The 19,784-nt window shown below is 46.0% G+C and overlaps 1 protein-coding gene across 5 annotated transcripts in view; it reads left to right on the forward strand.

Moving 5' to 3' along the window:
- LOC139276009 (cilia- and flagella-associated protein 47-like) overlaps window positions 1-19,784 on the forward strand; it is a 1,107,008-nt gene that overhangs the window by 884,362 nt on the left and 202,862 nt on the right. For 4 of the 5 annotated variants that reach the window (XM_070893331.1, XM_070893335.1, XM_070893336.1 and 1 more), the window contains 2 exons: window positions 8,381-8,556; window positions 13,596-13,703. In XM_070893331.1, the coding sequence (XP_070749432.1) occupies window positions 8,381-8,556; window positions 13,596-13,703 (284 nt within the window). The remainder of the gene's footprint in view (window positions 1-8,380; window positions 8,557-13,595; window positions 13,704-19,784) is intronic. The other variant, XM_070893333.1, reaches the window with a different exon arrangement.

Below are 19,784 nucleotides of genomic sequence, written 5' to 3' on the forward strand. Positions count from 1 at the left end.
CAGATCCCACGTGTGGTGGCCCGGTATCAACTCTGACTTAGAGTCCTGTGTATGGCAATTTAGCGTATGTGCTCAGTTGAGCAACGCGCCCAGAGAGGCACCACTAAGTTTGTGGTCCTGGCCCTCCAGATCATGGTCGAGGATCCATGTCGACTATGTGGGCCCGTTTCTCAGTAAAATGTTCCTGGTGGTAGTAGATGCTTTTTCAAAATGGATTGAATGTGAAATAATGTCGGGAAGCACCGCCACCGCCACCATTGAAAGCCTGAGGGCCATGTTTGCCACCCACGGCCTGCCTGACATACTGATCAGTGGCAACGGGCCATGTTTCACCAGTGCCGAATTTAAAGAATTCATGACCTGCAATGGGATCAAACATGTCACCTCGGCCCCATTTAAACCAGCCTCCAATGGGCAGGCAGAGCGGGCAGTACAAACCATCAAACAGAGCCTTAAACGAGTCACAGAAGGCTCACTCCAAACCCGCCTGTCCCGAGTACTGCTCAGCTACCGCACGAGACCCCAATCGCTCACAGGGGTGCCCATGAAAAGGACACTTAAAACCAGACTCTCGCTGGTTCACCCCAACCTGCATGATCAGGTAGAGAGCAGGCGGCAGCAACAAAATGTAAATGATGGTCGCACCACTGTGTCATGGGAAATTGATCTGAATGATCTGAATTGATCTGAATGCTAAACTAGGGACATGGTCCCAAGTGGATTGCGGGCACGGTGATAGCTAAAGAAGGGAGTAGGGTGTTTGTCATCAAACTAGACAATGGACAAATTTGCAGAAAGCACCTGGACCAAACGAGGCTGCGGTTCACAGACTGCCCTGAACAACCCACAGCAGACACATCCTTTTTCGAGCCCACAACACACACCCAAAGGATCAACAACACCACGCCGGACCAGGAAATCAAACCCATCACGCCCAACAGCCTAGCAAGGCCAAGCTCACCTAGCAGCCCTGCAGGGCCAACAACATGCCAGCTCAGCAAGGGCACAGCTAATACACCAGAACAGACATTTGTACCGAGGCAGTCCACCAGGGAAAGAAAGGCTCCCGACCGCCTCACCTTGTAAATAGTTTTCACTTTGACTTTGGCGGGGAGGGGGGGGGGGCGGGTGGGGAGTGATGTTGTGTATCTGTAAAATATGTATTCCCATGTTCCGCCACCAGGGAGCTCATCCCCTGAAGTCCCAAGGGATCCCAGCATCCCTTGGGAGCACTGTATATAAGCCGGCCCCTAAGGCCTGTTCCTCACTCTGGAGTGTCTTATTGAAGATTGAGGTCACTGTTACTTTAACCTCCCTGTGTGCAGCCTCATCTGTGTTAGGAACAGAATACATGCGAACGCTTGTTTTTCAATCACGCTGTAGGCTCTCTCAGCCTTAGACAGACTCCTGGATGCATAAGCAACCGGTTGCAATTTCTCAAAATCATTAGCTTGTTGCAATATACACCCGACGCCATATGACGACGCATCACATGCTAGTACCAAACGCTTACATGGATCATACAGCACAAGTAAGTTGTTTGAGCAGAACAATTTTCTAGCTTTTACAAAGGCATTTTCTTGGCTTTTGTCCCATACCTATTCATCCCCTTTAAGGCGTGCAGTGGTTCTAACAGTGTGCTGAGACCCGGTAAGAAGTTACCATAGTAGTTCAGGACTCCGAGAAACGACCACAGCTCCGTCATGTTCTGTGGCCTTGGTGCATTCTTGATTGCCTCCGTCTTCGAATCGGTTGGCTTGATGCTGTCCGCCGCGATCCTCCTCCCCAGAAACTCCATTTCAGGTGCCAGGAAAACGCGCTTCGAGCGTTTTAACCTGAGCCCCACATGGTTGAGTCGACTAAGAACCTCCTCCAGGTTCTGCAGATGCTCGACTGTGTCCTGACCTGTAACCAAGATGTCGTCCTGGAAGACCACCGTGTGCGGGACCGACTTCAGTAAGCTTTCCATGTTTCTCTGGAATATCGCCGCCGCTGATCGAATTCCAAACGGGCATCTGTTATAAATGAAGAGACCTTTGTGCATGTTGATGCAGGTGAGGCTCTTCGATTCCTACAGCTCCTGTGTCATGTAGGCTGAAGTCAAGTCCAGCTTCGTGAACGTCTTTCCTCCCACGAGCGTTACAAAGAGGTCATTGGCCTTTGGTTGTGGGTATTGGTTCTGCAGGGAGAAACGATTGATAGTTACTTTGTAATCACCACAGATTCTCAGCGGCAACTATTCCAAATGGACCATGTTTACTGTTTGGACCTATACTGTTGTGTCGTGTTAATGGAACAAATAATGGAAATGATTCCTCTTTCGTTCAAAAAGTTGTGTTAATTATAGAACAAATAATACATAACATAAGAATTAGGAACAGGAGTAGGCCATCTAGCCCCTCGAGCCTGCTCCGCCACTCAACAAGATCAGGGCTGATCTGGCCGTGGACTCAGCTCCACTTACTCGCCCGCTCCCCATAACCCTTAATTCCCTTATTGATTAAAAATCTATTTATCTGTGATTTGAATACATTCAATGAGCTAGCCTCAACTGCTTCCCTGGGCAGAGAATTCCACAGATTCGCAACCCTCCGGGAGAAGAAATTCCTTCTCAACTCGGTTTTAAATTGGCTCCCCCGTATTTTGAGGCTATGCCCCCTAGTTCTAGTCTCCCCGACCAGTGGAAACAACCTCTCTGCCTCTATCTTGTCTATCCCTTTCATTATTTTAAATGTTTCTATAAGATCACCCCTCATCCTTCTGAACTCCAACGAGTAAAGACCCAGTCTACTCAATCTATCATCATAAGGTAACTCCCTCATCTCCGGAATCAGCCTAGTGAATCGTCTCTGTACCCCCTCCAAAGCTAGTATATCCTTCCTTAAGTAAGGTGACCAAAACTGCACGCAGTACTCCAGGTGCGGCCTCACCAATACCCTGTACAGTTGCAGCAGGACCTCCCTGCTTTTGTACTCCATCCCTCTCGCAATGAAGGCCAACATTCCATTCACCTTCCTGATTACCTGCTGCACCTGCAAACTAACTTTTTGGGATTCATGCACAAGGACCCCCAGGTCCCTCTGCACCGCAGCATGTTGTAATTTCTCCCCATTCAAATAATATTTACTTTTATTGTTTTTTTTCCCAAGGTGGATGACCTCACACTTTTGAACATTGTATTCCATCTGCCAAACCTTAGCCCATTCGCTTAACCTATTTAAATCTCTTTGTAGCCTCTCTGTGTCCTCTACACAACCTGCTTTCCCACTAATCTTTGTGTCATCTGCAAATTTTGTTACACTACACTCCGTCCCCTCTTCCAGATCATCTATGTATATTGTAAACAGTTGTGGTCCCAGCACCGATCCCTGTGGCACACCACTAACCACCGATTTCCAACCCGAAAAGGACCCATTTATCCCGACTCTCTGCTTTCTGTTAGCCAGCCAATTCTTTATCCATGCTAATACATTTCCTCTGACTCCGTGTACCTTTATCTTCTGCAGTAACCTTTTGTGTGGCACCTTATCGAATGCCTTTTGGAAATCTAAATACACCACATCCATCGGTACACCTCTATCCACCATGCTCGTTATATCCTCAAAGAATTCCAGTAAATTAGTTAAACATGATTTCCCCTTCATGAATCCATGTTGAGTCTGCTTGATTGCACTATTCCTATCTAGATGTCCCGTTATTTCTTCCTTAATGATAGCTTCAAGCATTTTCCCCACTACAGATATTAAACTAACCGGCCTATAGTTACCTGCATTTTGTCTGCCCCCTTTTTTAAACAGAGGCGTTACATTAGCTGCTTTCCAATCCGCTGGTACCTCCCCAGAGTCCAGAGAATTTTAGTAGATTATAGCGAATGCATCTGCTATAACGTCTGCCATCTCTTTTAATACGCTGGGATGCATTTCATCAGGACCAGGGGACTTGTCTACCTTGAGATCCATTAGCCTGTCCAGCACTACCCCCCTAGTGATAGTGATTGTCTCAAGGTCCTCCCTTCCCACATTCCCGTGACCAGCAATTTTTGGCATGGTTTTTGTGTCTTCCACTGTGAAGACCGAAGCAAAATAATTGTTTAAGGTCTCAGGCCATTTCCACATTTCCCATTATTAAATCCCCCTTCTCATCTTCTAAGGGACCAACATTTACTTTAGTCACTCTTTTCCGTTTTATATATCGGTAAAAACCTTTACTATCTGTTTTTATGTTTGCGCAAGTTTACTTTCGTAATCTAGCTTTCCTTTCTTTATTGCTTTCTTAGTCATGATTCAGTAATAATTTAAAATATATTTTATTCCAAAGTTTAACAACCGCTTGTTTGTACTTAACTTTAATAAAAATATTCTTGTATCAAACTTTAAAGTTTTCAGTTAAGATCACTTCAAAACTTTAAGATTACTTCAAAACTTTAAGATCACTTACTAACTTTTAAACTTGTAAATTTACATAACTTACAAACAATGTTTAATTTGAGAACAGTTACAACAGTAACAATAATAATAACAACAACAACAGCAGCAACGAAAGGCTGCACCCATCTCTCTCTCCTCCACCTTATTCTAAGACTGCCCGCTGCGCTTGGTCTTGGTGATTTCACCCCTGCCTGTAGACAGTGGAGCAACATTTCTCAGGTTGGTACCAAGCTTATTCTTTTGAGCATCTCAGGTAATGCGCACTTCTTGATGGGGGGTGTGGACAGGTGGTAATGTGGAAGGTCCGGCTTGGGCCTCTTCAGGGGCTGGTCTGGGGATTGGAGTGGGAGTGGCATTTGATTCCGTCAATGGCTGCGGGGTCTGGGCATGTTCCCTTAATGCAGCAGCTAACTCCGACATTCCCTCCCTCATATGCCCTGAGAGTGTCTCAACTACCTGCAACATTCCCTCCCTCATGTTCGCCGACAGTGTAACAGCTACCTGCAACATTCCCTTCCTCGTGTTCATTGTCAGTGTATCAGCTACCTGCAACATTCCCTCCCTCATGTTCACCGACAGTGTATCAGCTACCTGCAATATTCCCTCCCTCATGTGCACCGACATTGTATCAGCTGTAAGGGGGTGGTCTCTATGAGGGGGTCAAGTTCCTTTCTGGCCAACTTGAGCGGTTCGAATCGCTCCCACTCCCTTGGGTTCTAGACTCTGGATTTATTTGGGGAATGTGATAAAGTGCAAAGGACACTGGTTTGATACAAAAGAACTTTGATTTTATTACAGTCAAGAAATTACAAACTTATAATTACTCTAATAAGAAAGTACAATGTCAAAACTTATTCAAACTTATTAAAGAACAATACCTTACACACTCAGAGGAGGTTACAATAGGATTGCACCTCCCACCTCCCAATCCCTAATCCTAGTTAGGTTGGACTCCAGGGCAGGCAGGGACTATGCTTACCAATCCTTTTTGACAGTTAGCGGTAGATCGTGCTTTCGGGGTTCGCTGGATGCGGTAAGGTCTGCTTGCTGTAACCCGAACGTCGGAGAAGACCTTTTGCTGCGCAATCTTCAGTTGGGTTGAGTCCGCTGATGCGACAAGGCGCGTTTTGGAGCTGTGGGGTAAGTACCCGTTTTCTTTGGCTAGAAATAGGTTTCTACAGTCTTTTAGGTAATGTTTTACCCGTTGGTAGGTCAGGATTAGATTGTCGAGTGGAAACTTTTCGATTCTTCATTTTTTTCCCGTTGGAGTTTTGTTTCGAGTTTGGTCGATCGCGATGGTTTTCCGTTGGTACCACGTTGATTGTGGTCAATTACTGCCACGATGGGGATGATCTTCCTTCCTTCAGGACTTCAGGACTTCGAGTCTGGAGAAGTTAGTTTACAACTGTCGCGTTGGTTTCTCTCCTTGTCTTGATGACATAGTCGTAGTATAGCACGAGCAAAAAGGCATCTGAGATAGTAGCAACCTTGTAGCTACTTAGTAACCTAACCACTGTTGAAAACAGGGGCCAGTTATACGGTTTGAGTGGTTCTAATCTTGGCACCAAATCAGTTCCGAATTCTTTGTTTAAATTTGGCGGGCTTGACTCTTCTTTGTAATATTTTGGTGGGCTCGTTAAAAGTTAATATGTTTTGGGTGGGTTGATGTTCGAAAACTGTTTCCTGATGGAAATATTAGCTTGGTAATCACAATGTCCTTTTGTGCTTAGTTTTTCGCATACAGGCTGTATTGGGCCTCTTTGTGATGTATATGCTGAAACGGTTTTCCAGATTCAGGTTGATGGTTGGCTATCTCTGGGTTATTTGTTGTAATGTTAATGTCTCTTGTGGAGAAGGATTCTCGAATACCCATTTCTCCAGACAAGCTAACTTAGTCCCAACACCCAGACAATTCCAATAATCAAGTTGTCTCCTGTTAATTCTTTAGGCCCGCCCACAGCCTTGAAATTGTCTTTTAAAATCCAAAATTCGATTAAAGTTCATAGTTTCTTCCATAAGCATTTTAGGATTTCAAATTTTCTGATAGATAGTCCCAAATTAAATTTCCTTTCGAATGAGCCCAAACACTGGGGGGCCGGGGGGGGGGGGCGGGTTCGTGTGAATTTTGCACCCTTCATTCCCTCCCTCATGTGCCCAGACAGTGTTCCTATTTCTCGTGAGAGTGTTGTTACTTCTCCCGACAGTCCCGATACCTCATCACCCACCACATTGATAGTGTCCAGGAGTGATCGCCTAAGGTCAATGATCTCTGCACTCATTGCCATCATCTGTTAGATCCTGCACCTTAGGAGAGCGCTGTTAAGCTGTCCCTCACCACCTCACCCTGGGTGTGGCTCGCTGCATCCCACTGGGACCCGCAGCCTTGGACGGTGGGGCCCTGGGTGTGCCTCGCTGCATCCCACTGGGACCCGCAGCCTCGGATGGTGGGGCCCTGGGTGTGCCTCACCACATCCCATTGGGACCCGCAGCCTCGGACCGTGGGGCCCTGTATGTGCTTCAATGCACCCTACTGGAATCCCCAGCCTCGGACTGTGAGAAACCATAGAATGCCCCAACACTCGTACCACTCAGGAAAGGGCCTGTTACCTCAATGGGCGGCACCTGCACCTCCTCCGGAGTGAGTACAAGAGTGGGGGATTCATCCATCCCCTGCTCTTCACCCTCACCCCCATGCTCTTGGCCTGGAAGGTGGGATTGAAAGCTGTTCTCCTCTTCAGGCTCGTCAATGTCTGAATCTTCTTATGCATCGGCTTCAGCCTCATCAGGGTTGACCTCAAGTTCTGCAAAATATAACAGAACAGACAAATGGAGGAGGGGACAGGATGGCACGAGTAGGCTCGCACAGCGCAGTCAACAGCTCATTTGAAGGACCACGATGAATGATAGCACATTGCATCAATTGAAGCGTAGCTGACGGAGACATTCCCATGAACCGAAGCATGACTAGCTCACGCAGTACTTAACATTTAGCAAAGCCAGACTGTGGAATTTACAGGACTTACCTGCTCCTGGGCCAAGTGTGTGCCCAACTTGTGCAGTGGTGGTTGCTTTTCTCCAGGCAGGCCCCATCAAAGTAGCGACCAAGTCTTCCAAGGGTATCAGTGGTTGCAGATTTGCCGGGCCTCCTCCTGTTTGAGTTCTTTCCCTTTCGTTGTGCACGACCTTCCACTGCAAATATGAAAATATAACTTTTTAGTGAGGGTCTCTTTCTGCTGGGTGGGACATATACAGACAGTCATATTTACAATTGCAATTTCAATGAATAAATGAAAATATTACTTACACTAACTACTTGACCAAGGTCCTGCCACTTCTTTTTGCACTGGCCTTCAGACCTCGGGGTGGTCACCATTGCACAGTAATCTTCTGCAAGTTGGTTCCAGCGTTTCTTCATTTCTTTTGGTGAAACTTCTATGTGACCTCTGCTGGTGTCCAGCTCGTGCCATCTGGCCTCAATTACAGTAACTAGTGCCTCCACTTCATCCTGTGAGAAATTCTTGGTCTTTGCACCGCGTTGCATATTGTATTGCAGCTCTGATTTTTCCACTGAGAATTAAAGTTCTCACACACAACTGGCCCTTTTAAAATGCCCAAATACAGACCAGGAGCTGTACTGGGCATGCGCGCCCATATCAGTCATGTCAAAAAACGTCATTTGTTTTTTTGCTCATGCGCAGAAGGGGGGCGGGGGGGGGAGGGGCATCATTTTTTCAGCACCGACGTTAGGCTCCATTCCCCGAAGCTAAAGGACAGGCTGCGCGGCACCAATTAAAACAAATAAAACAGGGAAACTTGCAAGTTATTTTTTTGTAGTAGTGGAGGCCAAAAAATACAGGCGTAACTCTTGCAATACGCCAAAAAATGGAATTGGGGAAAATTGAGCCCTATAATTATCAGCATTATATTCAGCAAGTTGTTATTTCTCTATGTAGGAAAACATTGATGTGCCCATCCCTATATGTAATCCTATTGACGAACCCTTGACACTTGATGTTATGCTGAATGGAGCTGGGATTACAGGAGACACCTGTTTGGTAATTAAGCCAAAGGAAGTTATTTCGTATATGGCTAGGTACACTCCAAGTGTGGTTGGTGAAAGTAATGGAAGGTAAGATAAACATTCTTCTATAATATACAGGGATATTGCCTAGTCATTGGCTGCTCTTCAATGTTGTAATTGTTAAATTCACTTTATTAATGCTCCTAAAATACAGTCTATGATTTGTGACCAAAAACATGCATGTGTCTGTAGGTGGTACCTAGTGGATATTGCCCAAAAGTACCATGCTATGCAGTTGGAATAAAAACCCAGATGCCAATTGTATGTGGTTCTGAACTCCCATATAAATCACTGCGATGTAAATTACTATGCACTGCGCATGGACAAATTAAAAAATTAAATTTATGTACTCATTTCCCTTCTCTAAAGTGACATAACATACATGTTTTAGCTAAATTACTTCTTTGAATTCTTTAGAGATTATGCAAATTTTTACCAAGCAGCTTATCGTTCCATAGAAATATTGTTTCCCTGTTGCAGCAACTACATGCTTCTTGAATAATTCCAGGTGTTTAAGCTAATCAGATCATTCCATGCATTGATCACTCTTCACAAAGAACCACTAACTGATAAGAGTTCTGAACTTTCCTTTTACCATTTTACACCTATGTCCTCTTGTCCTACAGTACTCTGACCTTGCCTTTCCTATTCTGCTTAGTATCTGACATATGTCTATAATGCCCCCTTTCATTCTCTTCTTTTCATGGCTGAAGAATGGAGTTTCTCTTGCTTTTCCTCATACCCCAGTCCTCTGACACTAGGGATCAGCCTCAGAGCCCTTTTGTTTTACTGATCCGAACTTTGTTTCCCAATGCCTTGACGATCATCACTGAACTCAGTACTCAAGCTGTGGCTTGTTTGGAGCACTACACAATTATAGCCTTATTGCCTCAGACTTTACTTATTTGATGATATAGCTCAACATCCTTTTTAGTTTAATGGATTACTGCTATGTCATGGCTGGATATACAAAGCAGAATGTTCTGCTTGGTATCACCAGTACAAAGCAGAGTAGAACAGATGCTAGCAGTTGGATGGCAACTGATAGTGTATTTCCGCAGGTACTCCCGATTGTTCGCTTTAACTTTGGTGGAAGAGCCAAGGAAATCATGCACAAAAGCTGCTTTCCGGGATTGCCACAGTTCTTCCACCGAAGTTACAGCAGACAAGCCGGTAAGCCCCCATGGAAATTGAATCCCAGTATGTGCCATGTGTGAAGTTATGATAGGGCCATAAAGTTGGCCATAAGTGTTTTTACCAAAAAGGAGAGGGGTATATTTTAATTTTACAGTGTATTATAGCTAATAGTTATGACCATTTGCAATTTCCCATGATTCTTGCTGGAGATACATTGTGCATTGAGTTCACCTATTTAAATAGGTCTAGTTTGACAGCAGGTCAGCAATTAAAGAAAGGTTTGCTATTTTAAAAAAAATCTGCAAGTGTAATTTTTTTTAGTTTAGTGCTATGTATTATTTGCAATGCTATTTTTTGTCAGTTTTTTCTGCCAAGACATTTTTGTTGCCATGTTTTTAATTACTACAATTATAATGTTTAAAATGGAACTGAATGTACAAACCGAGGCATATCCATCTGGTAATATCACAGGAAGCAGCCGTCACAAATTGCACTTCGCTAAGAAAGCAGTGACAAAGTTGTGCTATACCTGAGGATCTAGCCTCCAGCTAATAGCTATCGTAAGGATGATGCTGCCAATGGCTGTCAAGGTCACTACAGCCTGATATTTTATGCATCCGGCTCTTAGCAAGCAGCCACAAGAAACATTTTTACCACAAATCAACCAACAGTACTTAGGTATATCAAGCAGGTGACTGATGTGTTATTCACCAGTTTAGTAGGTGCTAGCAACTGTAGATTCATCTTGGCTACTCCATTCTGCTTGGAGGAAGAGGAACAGCACCAGCAACAGATGGGGAAACCTCAGGAAGCTGCAGTTGGGGCTGCCATGGCTCCACAAAGGAGTGCTGCATGCAGGTGTCTTTACCTTGCCCTTAGGATAAGTAGGCCAACAGTAACTTACCTCTGGTTTACTGAGGATCAGTGCATTACTCAGATATCAGAAGTCATTCCTTAATGCGGATGAAATGGCACTCACTGGATCGGCACCTCCATTCACAGGCCTGTATCATGCCCACCATAGGCCTCCTTCCCTCAGGGTCTAAATGCTTGGCCCTTCTCCACAGAAGAATCTTTTAATTTGTGGGCTCGGTGTAATGAAGCAGAACTAATCTCAGACATTGCAGTGCCAACATTGTTACAGTAACAGAATGTCTGTCTTGACATAGTCAGTTGCTGCAGCAGTACTGGATTTTCCTGCCGACGCCACCCCATCTCTCCATGCCCCTCCCCCCCGCCCGCCCAGAGACAAGCTGTATATAAAGGATGCTACCATGAAAATATAATGAAGGTGTATTGAGAATGGAATACCTGCTGCACTATGCTAGCATCATGGACCAGCGTATAACATGTTGCCATATCAGCAATGCAACCTATAAAACACTAACCCCAATCCTCATTACCATCTCATTGATAGTACAGATTGAACTTGGCGGCAGAGAAGGCCAAGGCTTTTTTTTGACTCAAATAAGTTTTGCATGCTTTTTAATGCACTCATTATTGCATACTCTCTTCTCCTCCTTCTCCTTCTTTCCTTCCAGGTGGAATATAGATGCGATATAATTCTTCTATTCATCTGCTTGCTCTGTTTTTGTAATAGAAGGTTTCCCATAAACATTGTGAGGGGTCTCGGGTGGGCCACAGAATATTTGCTGTCTCAATTAGTATGAGTAGCAGAACATCTAAATATTTGCCATGGAAGCCAATGAACAATTGGGCAAGGAAGAGCTTGTTGGTTCCTGCCAGCTTAGTGCAGTAAAGATTGATTTCAACTTTGTTTTCCTGCTCACAGTTTGCACTCAGACAGTGACTAAAAGGTTGCCATACCTGCCTTTCTACTACAAAGCACTGTATTCACCTTGCTACTGTGTAGCAATTGGTCCTAAACTTTGTGCCAACACATTTTATTTTCTTTGCATGGGGTCTCGTATAATGAGGATGTTGGCACCAAGGTGGTGCAGGTAGCATAACCATCACAAGCACCAGCACAGAAACATCCACTTTAGGGGAATTAGATAGGGGTGTCAGTTGGGAGCACCATGCAAAGCATCAATCACCAGTGAAAAGGTGCAACAGGATGTGGCAGCAGATGAGCAGGAAAAGAAGGAAGGGAGGTTTAGGGTCAGAGGAACACCCTGCAAAGCAGTGGCCATGGATTCATAGCTACCCAGTCATGGAATGGTGAAGAACATGCAGCAGTGTTGCTCCACCATCAGGGACTTACAAAGCACTATGGAACAAGTGGCAAATTCAGGGTGTCCTGTAGGGGAGCCCCCTAGAACAGAGGCTTCCAATTGCTGATGCAGTTTTGCTTGCCATTGAGACCTAGGACTTCAATTTACAGAAAGTCCTCACTTTTGATCAGCAGAGGACTGGCTTGAGAAGACCTTGATGACAGACCGAGGATGGCAGGCTGCAGGCTCTTTTGTGGTGGGCCATAGCTTTATTCCCACATAGCAGTCCAGTTATCCACAAGTGGCAGCTGGCAAATGGCGAGAGATTGATGCGATGATCCTTCCAACTGGCATCTGAGAGGACTGCAGAACTTGCCTGACAGCACAACAACTAAAGTGCAGGCTGTAAATGGCAGGACTATCTCATAACCCATCAGAAATAGGATGTTCAACACAAATTTTTAAAAATTCATTCATGAGATGCTGGCAAGGTCAGCATTTATTGCCCATCCCTAATTGCCCTTGAGAAGGTGATGGTGAGCCACCTTCTTGAACCGCTGCAGTACATATGGTGAAGGGACTCCCACAGTATTGAATTCAAGGATTCTAACCCAGTGACACTGAAGGAATGCTTTTTTTGATATAACTGAAAGGCTTGCTAGGCCATTTTAGAGGGCAGGTAAGAATCAACCACATTGTTGTGGGTCTGGAGTCACATATCGGCCAGACCAGATAAGGACAACAGATTTCTTTCGCTGAAGGGCATCAGTGAACCAGATAGATATTTTACAACAATCAGGTCACTATTACTGATGCTGGCTTTTAATTCCAGATTTATTTAATTAACTGAATTTGAATTGCCCAGCTGCCATGGTGGGATTTGAATTTATGTCTCTGGATCATTAGTCCAGGCCTCTGGATTACTAGTCCAGTAACATAACCACTATGCAACCATATCCGTTACAAATGAGTCACAAAGTTTCCTTTGAGATGCATCAGAATGCACCAAACATGTTCCTTCCACTGAAGTGGCACTTAGAAGGAGCAAGAACCTTGCTTTATTTGTTCTCAGGACGTGGGCGTCGCCGCCATGGTCACATTTATCATGCTGATTCAGGCACATGCATGTAGAGTAGAGATAATAAACTTCTTGTACCTTCTTTGAAGATTTTGAGGATAATTTTCAGCACACAAGGGATATAAAAACTTGTGTGGGTAGATAAAATGGGCAAAATATCTCAAACTATTACAATCCTCCTGAAGTCATTTACAGTCCTCAATTGTTATTTGCTGTCCCTCTTATGTTTTATTGTCAAAAAATGTCAATATTGTGCCCCTCGTGCCCAAGTCAAAATTATCTATATGTACTGAGAAGAAAAGTGAGCCCAACACTGATCACTTCCAATCTGAAATGCACACTTCTCCAATCTGAGCAACAACTATTAATCCTATTTCTTTGATTTTTACTCATTAACAACATTTCTATCCACACTGCTACATTTCTTCTTGTATAATCTGACTGACTTTTTGTAATAAGCTTGCTACAATAGAAAGGATCGTTCTATTTAAAATGTTCATATATTGGCAAGAGTTGAAATAAGCAGGCAACATATGCATGATATTTCATTGATTGTCATGATTATTTCAGACAATAAAATTGGGCACTATTACCAAAAGATGTAATGATACAATCCACATTTAGGATAACAAGGGCTTGATTGTTATTTGACTTTTAATTAATGAACAAATAAATGTCCTATTTGTTGTTATTTTTAGTGTTACGTTCCACTCAGACCTCATAGGAGAGTTTTGGTATGAACTAAACCTCATTGCAAAGAAGCCAACACCAATAACACTTCCAGAGCTGCAGTGTGAGTTGGGAAAGTAAGTACCTTGCTGCAGAACAAACTATTTGGAAGTAGTGAAAACTGTAAACCTCAGTAAGTATCCGACATAAAGATTTCTATTGGCTTCTTATCATTACTTTGGTGTGGCAGATTCACTATAAATTTCAGAACCGAGCACCAACAGGAAAACAGTAGGATACATCTATATAATTATATTAAAAGTATGCATAGTGCGCATTTCTTGTAATACTTTCTGTAATACTTTCCTGCAATACCTATTGCCATCATGCATGTCTATCATGCTTTTCTATCACATTGACGTTTTTTATTTTGCTCACTTCTGATTGAGTCCTTCAAGCGTAGTCTTCAAGATAAGTGTTGTTGATGCACACTTAGCTCTGAGAACTCTTGAGCTCCATCTCCAAGAGAGGTGGCATTGTAATGCTATTGTCAAGTGTAACCTGCTCTGGAGTGCCTCATACTACTTTTAAAAAATCCAGTTGGCATCTTTTAAGTCGAAGAACATGGACACTAAAAAAGGAAAGATTAGGAAAGGTGACCAGAAGCTCACTCAGTGAGGTAGGGTTTGAGTAGAAGAGGGATAAAGACAGGTGGAGGAGTTTAGCGAGGGGATTTCAGAAAGTGGCACCTAGCCAGCTGAAGGCACAGTCATCAATGGTGGGGTGAAGAGAGTGAAGATTCATAAGATGTTGGAGTGAGAACAATGGAGAGTTCAGCGAGAGGGAAGCTTTTAGAGCTGGAGGAGGTTATAGAGACAGGGAGAGGCAAGGTGAGATTTATAGACAAATATTTTAAATGCGAGGCATTGGGTCACTGGAAGCCAATGTAGATCTACAAGATCCTCGGCACTCTTCCACAAACCAAAAATACTGCATACATAACTTTAATGCAAGCAGATTGTTAGTGACAAAAGACCTCCATCTTCTTTTCACTTTGCATCAGCTTCATACCTGCAATTTTGCCCCATTTCAATCCTAATCCTCTGCTTCTCATCCATGTTCCCACAATTGCAGGAAACTGTGAGGTGACTGCATTCCTGCAGGAGCCTTTGGGACTGAGATGGCCTTTGCCCGAGGGCAGGCAGGCTGCATCACCTTTGCTGCTGCAAGGGCAGCCTGGCCCTGGCTGCTTTCTGCCACGTGTGCAGGCATCTGAGGCAGCTAGCAGGAGGGCTTACATATATCCTGGGAGACATCATCGTCATGGGAACGCACACTTGCGGTGTCATGTATGTAACCTTCATGTAACTGTAACCTTCATGTAACAACACTGCATACTGTATACATCTAAGAAATGCACACCTTGACCACAGTGGGTGAACTTGTGGGAGACACTCCTCACCTGGTCATCCAGGTATATAAAGGGAGGTCCCAGGCAGGGTCATCACTTCTTGGTCCTGTGAATAAAGGTTCGGATCACAGAGTGACCTTGTCTGCAAAATGTACCTCGTGTGAATTTATAGTAGTGTGTAAGGACACTACATTTGGCGATGAGAAACGGGAATCAACGACTCACCAGAATGGCCACCGGTAGCACAGAGGAATGGTACTGTGTTGGTGAGGACTGGGACGATTTCGTTGAGAGGCTCCAGCAGAGCTTTGTCACGAAGGACTGGCTGGGAGATGCAGCGGCCGACAAGTGAAGGGTGCATCTACTGACCAGCTGTGGACCTAAGACGTACGCGCTGATGAAAGACCTGCTCGCATCTGAGAAGCCGGCGGACAAAATCTTTGAAGAGCTCAGCAAACTGATTGGTGAGCACCTCAAACCGGCGAGCAGTATATACATGGCCCAACACCGATTCTATACACACCGACGTCGGGAAGGACAGAGCATACTGGACTTCGTTGCGGACCTTCGGCACTTGGCCAGCCTCTGTAAGTTCACAGACATCTGCAGGGGGGAGGTGTTAAGGGATTTCTTCATTGAGGGCATTGGTTATGCCGGGATTTTCAGAAAGACAATTGAGATCAAGGACTTGACTTTGGAAGCGGCGGCATTGATGGCTCAGACCTTCATGGCGGGGGAGGAGGAAACCAAGATAATATACACACGTAACTCTGCTTCCAACGTGGCGATGGATCAGGGAGTTAACATTGTAAACGCGACTCAGAACCCCGCAGGCAGGCAAGGGCAATTCGACACCATCCAGGCAGCAACAGACTTTAGAGTGGGTCCTCAACAGAGACAATGGCAGGTTGAATGGACATTTACACCATCACAGTGGACAATGCGTCCTGGGATGGGGCCATTGACACCCACTAACAGAGTGCTCAAGAGTAATCAAAGAGACAATCAGAGAGGAATGCCTGGTAACAGCTCTTTTGTTCACAACAATCTTAGCTCATGCTGGAGGTGCGGAGACAGACATGCTGCAAAAACCTGTAGGTTTCAACAATTTATCTGTAGAAATTGTAACTTCAGTGGACATCTAGCCAGAATGTGCAGGAAGCCCGCAGCGAGGCTAATTTATGAGGCAGATGAAGCACAAGAGGGGTCTGCAGGTTGATGCTTGTGACAAAGCGATGGACGCTGAAGTTCAGCGGGTTCATGTGGCAAACATCCACAGCTCATATACCAAAACGCCACCTATGATGATGAAAGGCCTATTAAATGGCATCCCAGTATGCATGGAGCTAGACACAGGGGCCAGCCAGTCACTTATGAGTATCCAACAATTCGAGAAACTATGGCCACTCAGAGCTAGCAGACCCAAACTAGAACGCATTGACACGCAATTACGGACATACACCAAAGAGATCATCACAGTGCTAGGCAGTGCAATGTTTGTGGTCACACATAATGGATCAGAGAACTGGCCGCCTCTCTGGATTGCCCCGGGAAATGGTCCCGCGCTTTTGGGGAGGAGTTGGCTAGCCGAGATGAACTGGAAATGGGGGGATGTGCACGCCATTTCATCTCTGGAGCAAAGTTCATGCTCACAGGTCCTACAGAAATTTGAGTCACTATTTCAACCTGGTGTCGGGACTTTCAAAGGTACCAAAGTAGTGATACGCATCACCCCGGACGCCAGACCAGTGCACCACAAAGCCAAAGCTGTGCCGTATGTGATGCAGGAGAAAATTGAGAGTGAGTTGGACAGGTTGCTAAGAGAGGGCATAATTTCGCCCGTTGAATTCAGCGACTGGGCAAGCCCCATCGTCCCTGTTCTAAAAACGGATGGCTCGGTCAGAATCTGTGGCGACTACAAGGCCACCATCAACCAAGTGTCACGACAAGACCAATACCCGCTTCCGAGAGCAGAGGATCTTTTGCCACGCTGGCAGGCGGCAAGCTGTTCACCAAGTTGGACCTCGCTTCAGCCTACATGACCCAGGAACTGGCCAAAGAATCCAAGCTACTGACCACCATCACCATGCACAAGGGGCTGTTTGTCTACAACAGGTGTCTGTTTGGCATTCGATCAGCGGCCGCTATCTTTCAAAGGAACATGGAAAGCCTGCTCAAATCCATCCCTGGAACAATCGTATTTCAGGACGACATCCTTATCACGGGTCGAGAGACCGAGGAACACCTCAACAACCTGGAGGAGGTGCTACGCTGACTGGATTGGGTAGGCCTGCGACTAAAGAAGTCCAAGTGTGTATTTTTGGCCCCAGAGGTCAAGTTTTTGGGCAGGAGGGTTACCGCAGACAGGATCCGGCCTCCCGAATCCAAAACGGAGGCGATTCGTCGTGCGCCCAGGCCCAGCAACACATCGGAGTTGCGTTCATTTCTGGGACTCTTCAACTATTTTGGGAACTTTCTGCCGAACTTAAGCACATTGTTGGAGCTGCTACACGTACTCCTGTGTAAGGGTTGCGATTGGTTTTGGGGGGACTGTCAGGAACGGGCTTTCCATCGGGCGCGGAACCTGCTTTGTTCTAATAAGCTGTTGACCCTGTACAACCCCTGTAAGAAATTGGTTTTGACATGTGATGCATCATCCTTTGGGGTTGGGTGCGTGTTGCAGCAGAGTAATGATGAGGGACAACTCCAACCTGTGGCTTATGTCTCCAGGTCGCTCTCCCAAGCAGAAAGGGAATATGGGATGGTTGAAAAGGAAGCACTCGCATGTGTCTACGGGGTGAAAAAGATGCACCAGTACCTTTTTGGCAGAAAGTTCGAGTTAGAAACGGACCACAAGCCATTAACATCCTGTTGTCAGACAGCAAAGCTGTCAATGCCAATGCGTCAGCTCACATACAGCGATGGGCTCTCACACAGGCTGCGTATGACTATGCCATACGGCACCGGCCAGGCACCGAAAATTGCGCTGATGCGCTCAGCAGGCTTCCACTGGCCACCACTGAGGGGGCAGCGGAGCAAAGCGCTGAGATGGTCATGGCTGTTGATGCCTTTGACAGCGCAGGCTCCCCCATCAGAGCCTGCCAGATCAAAATCTGGACCAACAGAGATCCCCTCCTATCTTTGATTAAGAAATGTGTCCACGGCCAGATCAGCCATGATCTTGTTGAGTGGCGGAGCAGGCTCGAAGGGCTAGATGGCCTACTCCTGTTCCTAATTCTTATGTTCTTATGACTGGGGATTAGGCGCCCGCACACGGAGCGTGCCCCGAGGAGGTCAGACCGTTTCACAGACGGATGGACGAGTTCTCCATCCAAGCCGACTGCCTGTTATGGGGCAGCCGGGTAGTCATGCCCCAGAAGGGAATGGAAGAATTCATCAGGGAACTCCACAGCGAGCACCCAGGCATCGTGCTAATGAAGGCCATTGCCCGGTCACATGTATGGTGGCCGGGAATTGACTCAGACCTGGAACACTGTGTTCGCAGGTGCACGACGTGTGCCCAGCTGGGCAAATCCCCCAGGGAGGCCCCACTCAGCCCGTGGCCCTGGCCCAACAGGCCATGGTCACGTATTCACGTAGACTACGCGGGCCCGTTCATGGTAAAAATGTTCCTCATTGTTGTTGATGCGTACTCGAAATGGATCGAGTGCATCATATTGAATTCGTGCACGACATCCACCACTGTGGAGAGTCTGTGTGCGGTCTTTGCGACCCACGGCTTGCCGGACATCCTGGTTAGCGACAACGGCCTGTGTTTCACTAGCTATGAATTCCGAGAGTTCATGTCGGTTAATGGCATCAAACATGTCAGGACAGCACCGTTCAAGCTGGCTTCCAATGGCCAGGCGGAGCGTGCAGTCCAAATCATAAACCAGGCATGCTCCGGATTCAAGGACCCTCCCTTCAATGCCGCCTATCGCGCCTTCTCCTGGCCTATAGGTCCCGACTGCATTCGCTCACGGGAGTCCCGCCCACGGAACTACTCATGAAACGTACACTTAAAACTCGGCTGTCCTTCATTCATCCAGTCCTGTCAGACATTGTTGAGGGCAATCGCCAGTCCCAAAATGAGTGCCATGACCGTAACTCAAAGGGGAGATGTATAGAAATCGATGACCCTGTATTTGTTCTTAATCACGCTTTGGGGCCCAAGTGGCTTGAGGGTACTGTAATTGGCAAAGAGAGGAATAGGGTCATAGTGGTCAGACTTAACAATGGACAGATATGCCGCAAGCATCTGGACCAAGTAAAAAAAAAGGTGAAGCATGGACACTGAGGAACCTGAGAAAGATCATGAGATGTTCCCCACACCACCGCCAGTGAACGAGCAACAAGAACTTTCAGCAGCATGCACAGTCCCTGCGGCCAGCCTGGACAAGCCGGAATCACCACAGGTGACAGAGACGCACGCCAAGGCTCAACAACCAGATCCCCAACTGCGACGCTCCACGAGAGAGCGTCGACCGCCTGAAAGACTCAATCTTTAACCTCCATAAGACGTTGGGGGGAGGTGATGTCATGTATGTAACCTTCATGTAACTGTAACCTTCATGTAACAACACTGCATACTGTATACACCTAAGAAATGCACACCTTGACCACAGGGGGTGAACTTGTGGGAGACACTCCTCACCTGGTCATCCAGGTATATAAAGGGAGGTCCCATGTAGGGTCATCACTTCTTGGTCCTGTGAATAAAGGTTTGGGTCACAGAGTGACCTTGTCTGCAGAATGTGCCTCATGTGAATTTATAGTAGTGTGTAAGGACACTACATGCGGAAAGCAG

Source organism: Pristiophorus japonicus, chromosome 11 (assembly GCF_044704955.1).
Source record: "Pristiophorus japonicus isolate sPriJap1 chromosome 11, sPriJap1.hap1, whole genome shotgun sequence".
NCBI lineage: Eukaryota > Metazoa > Chordata > Chondrichthyes > Pristiophoridae > Pristiophorus > Pristiophorus japonicus.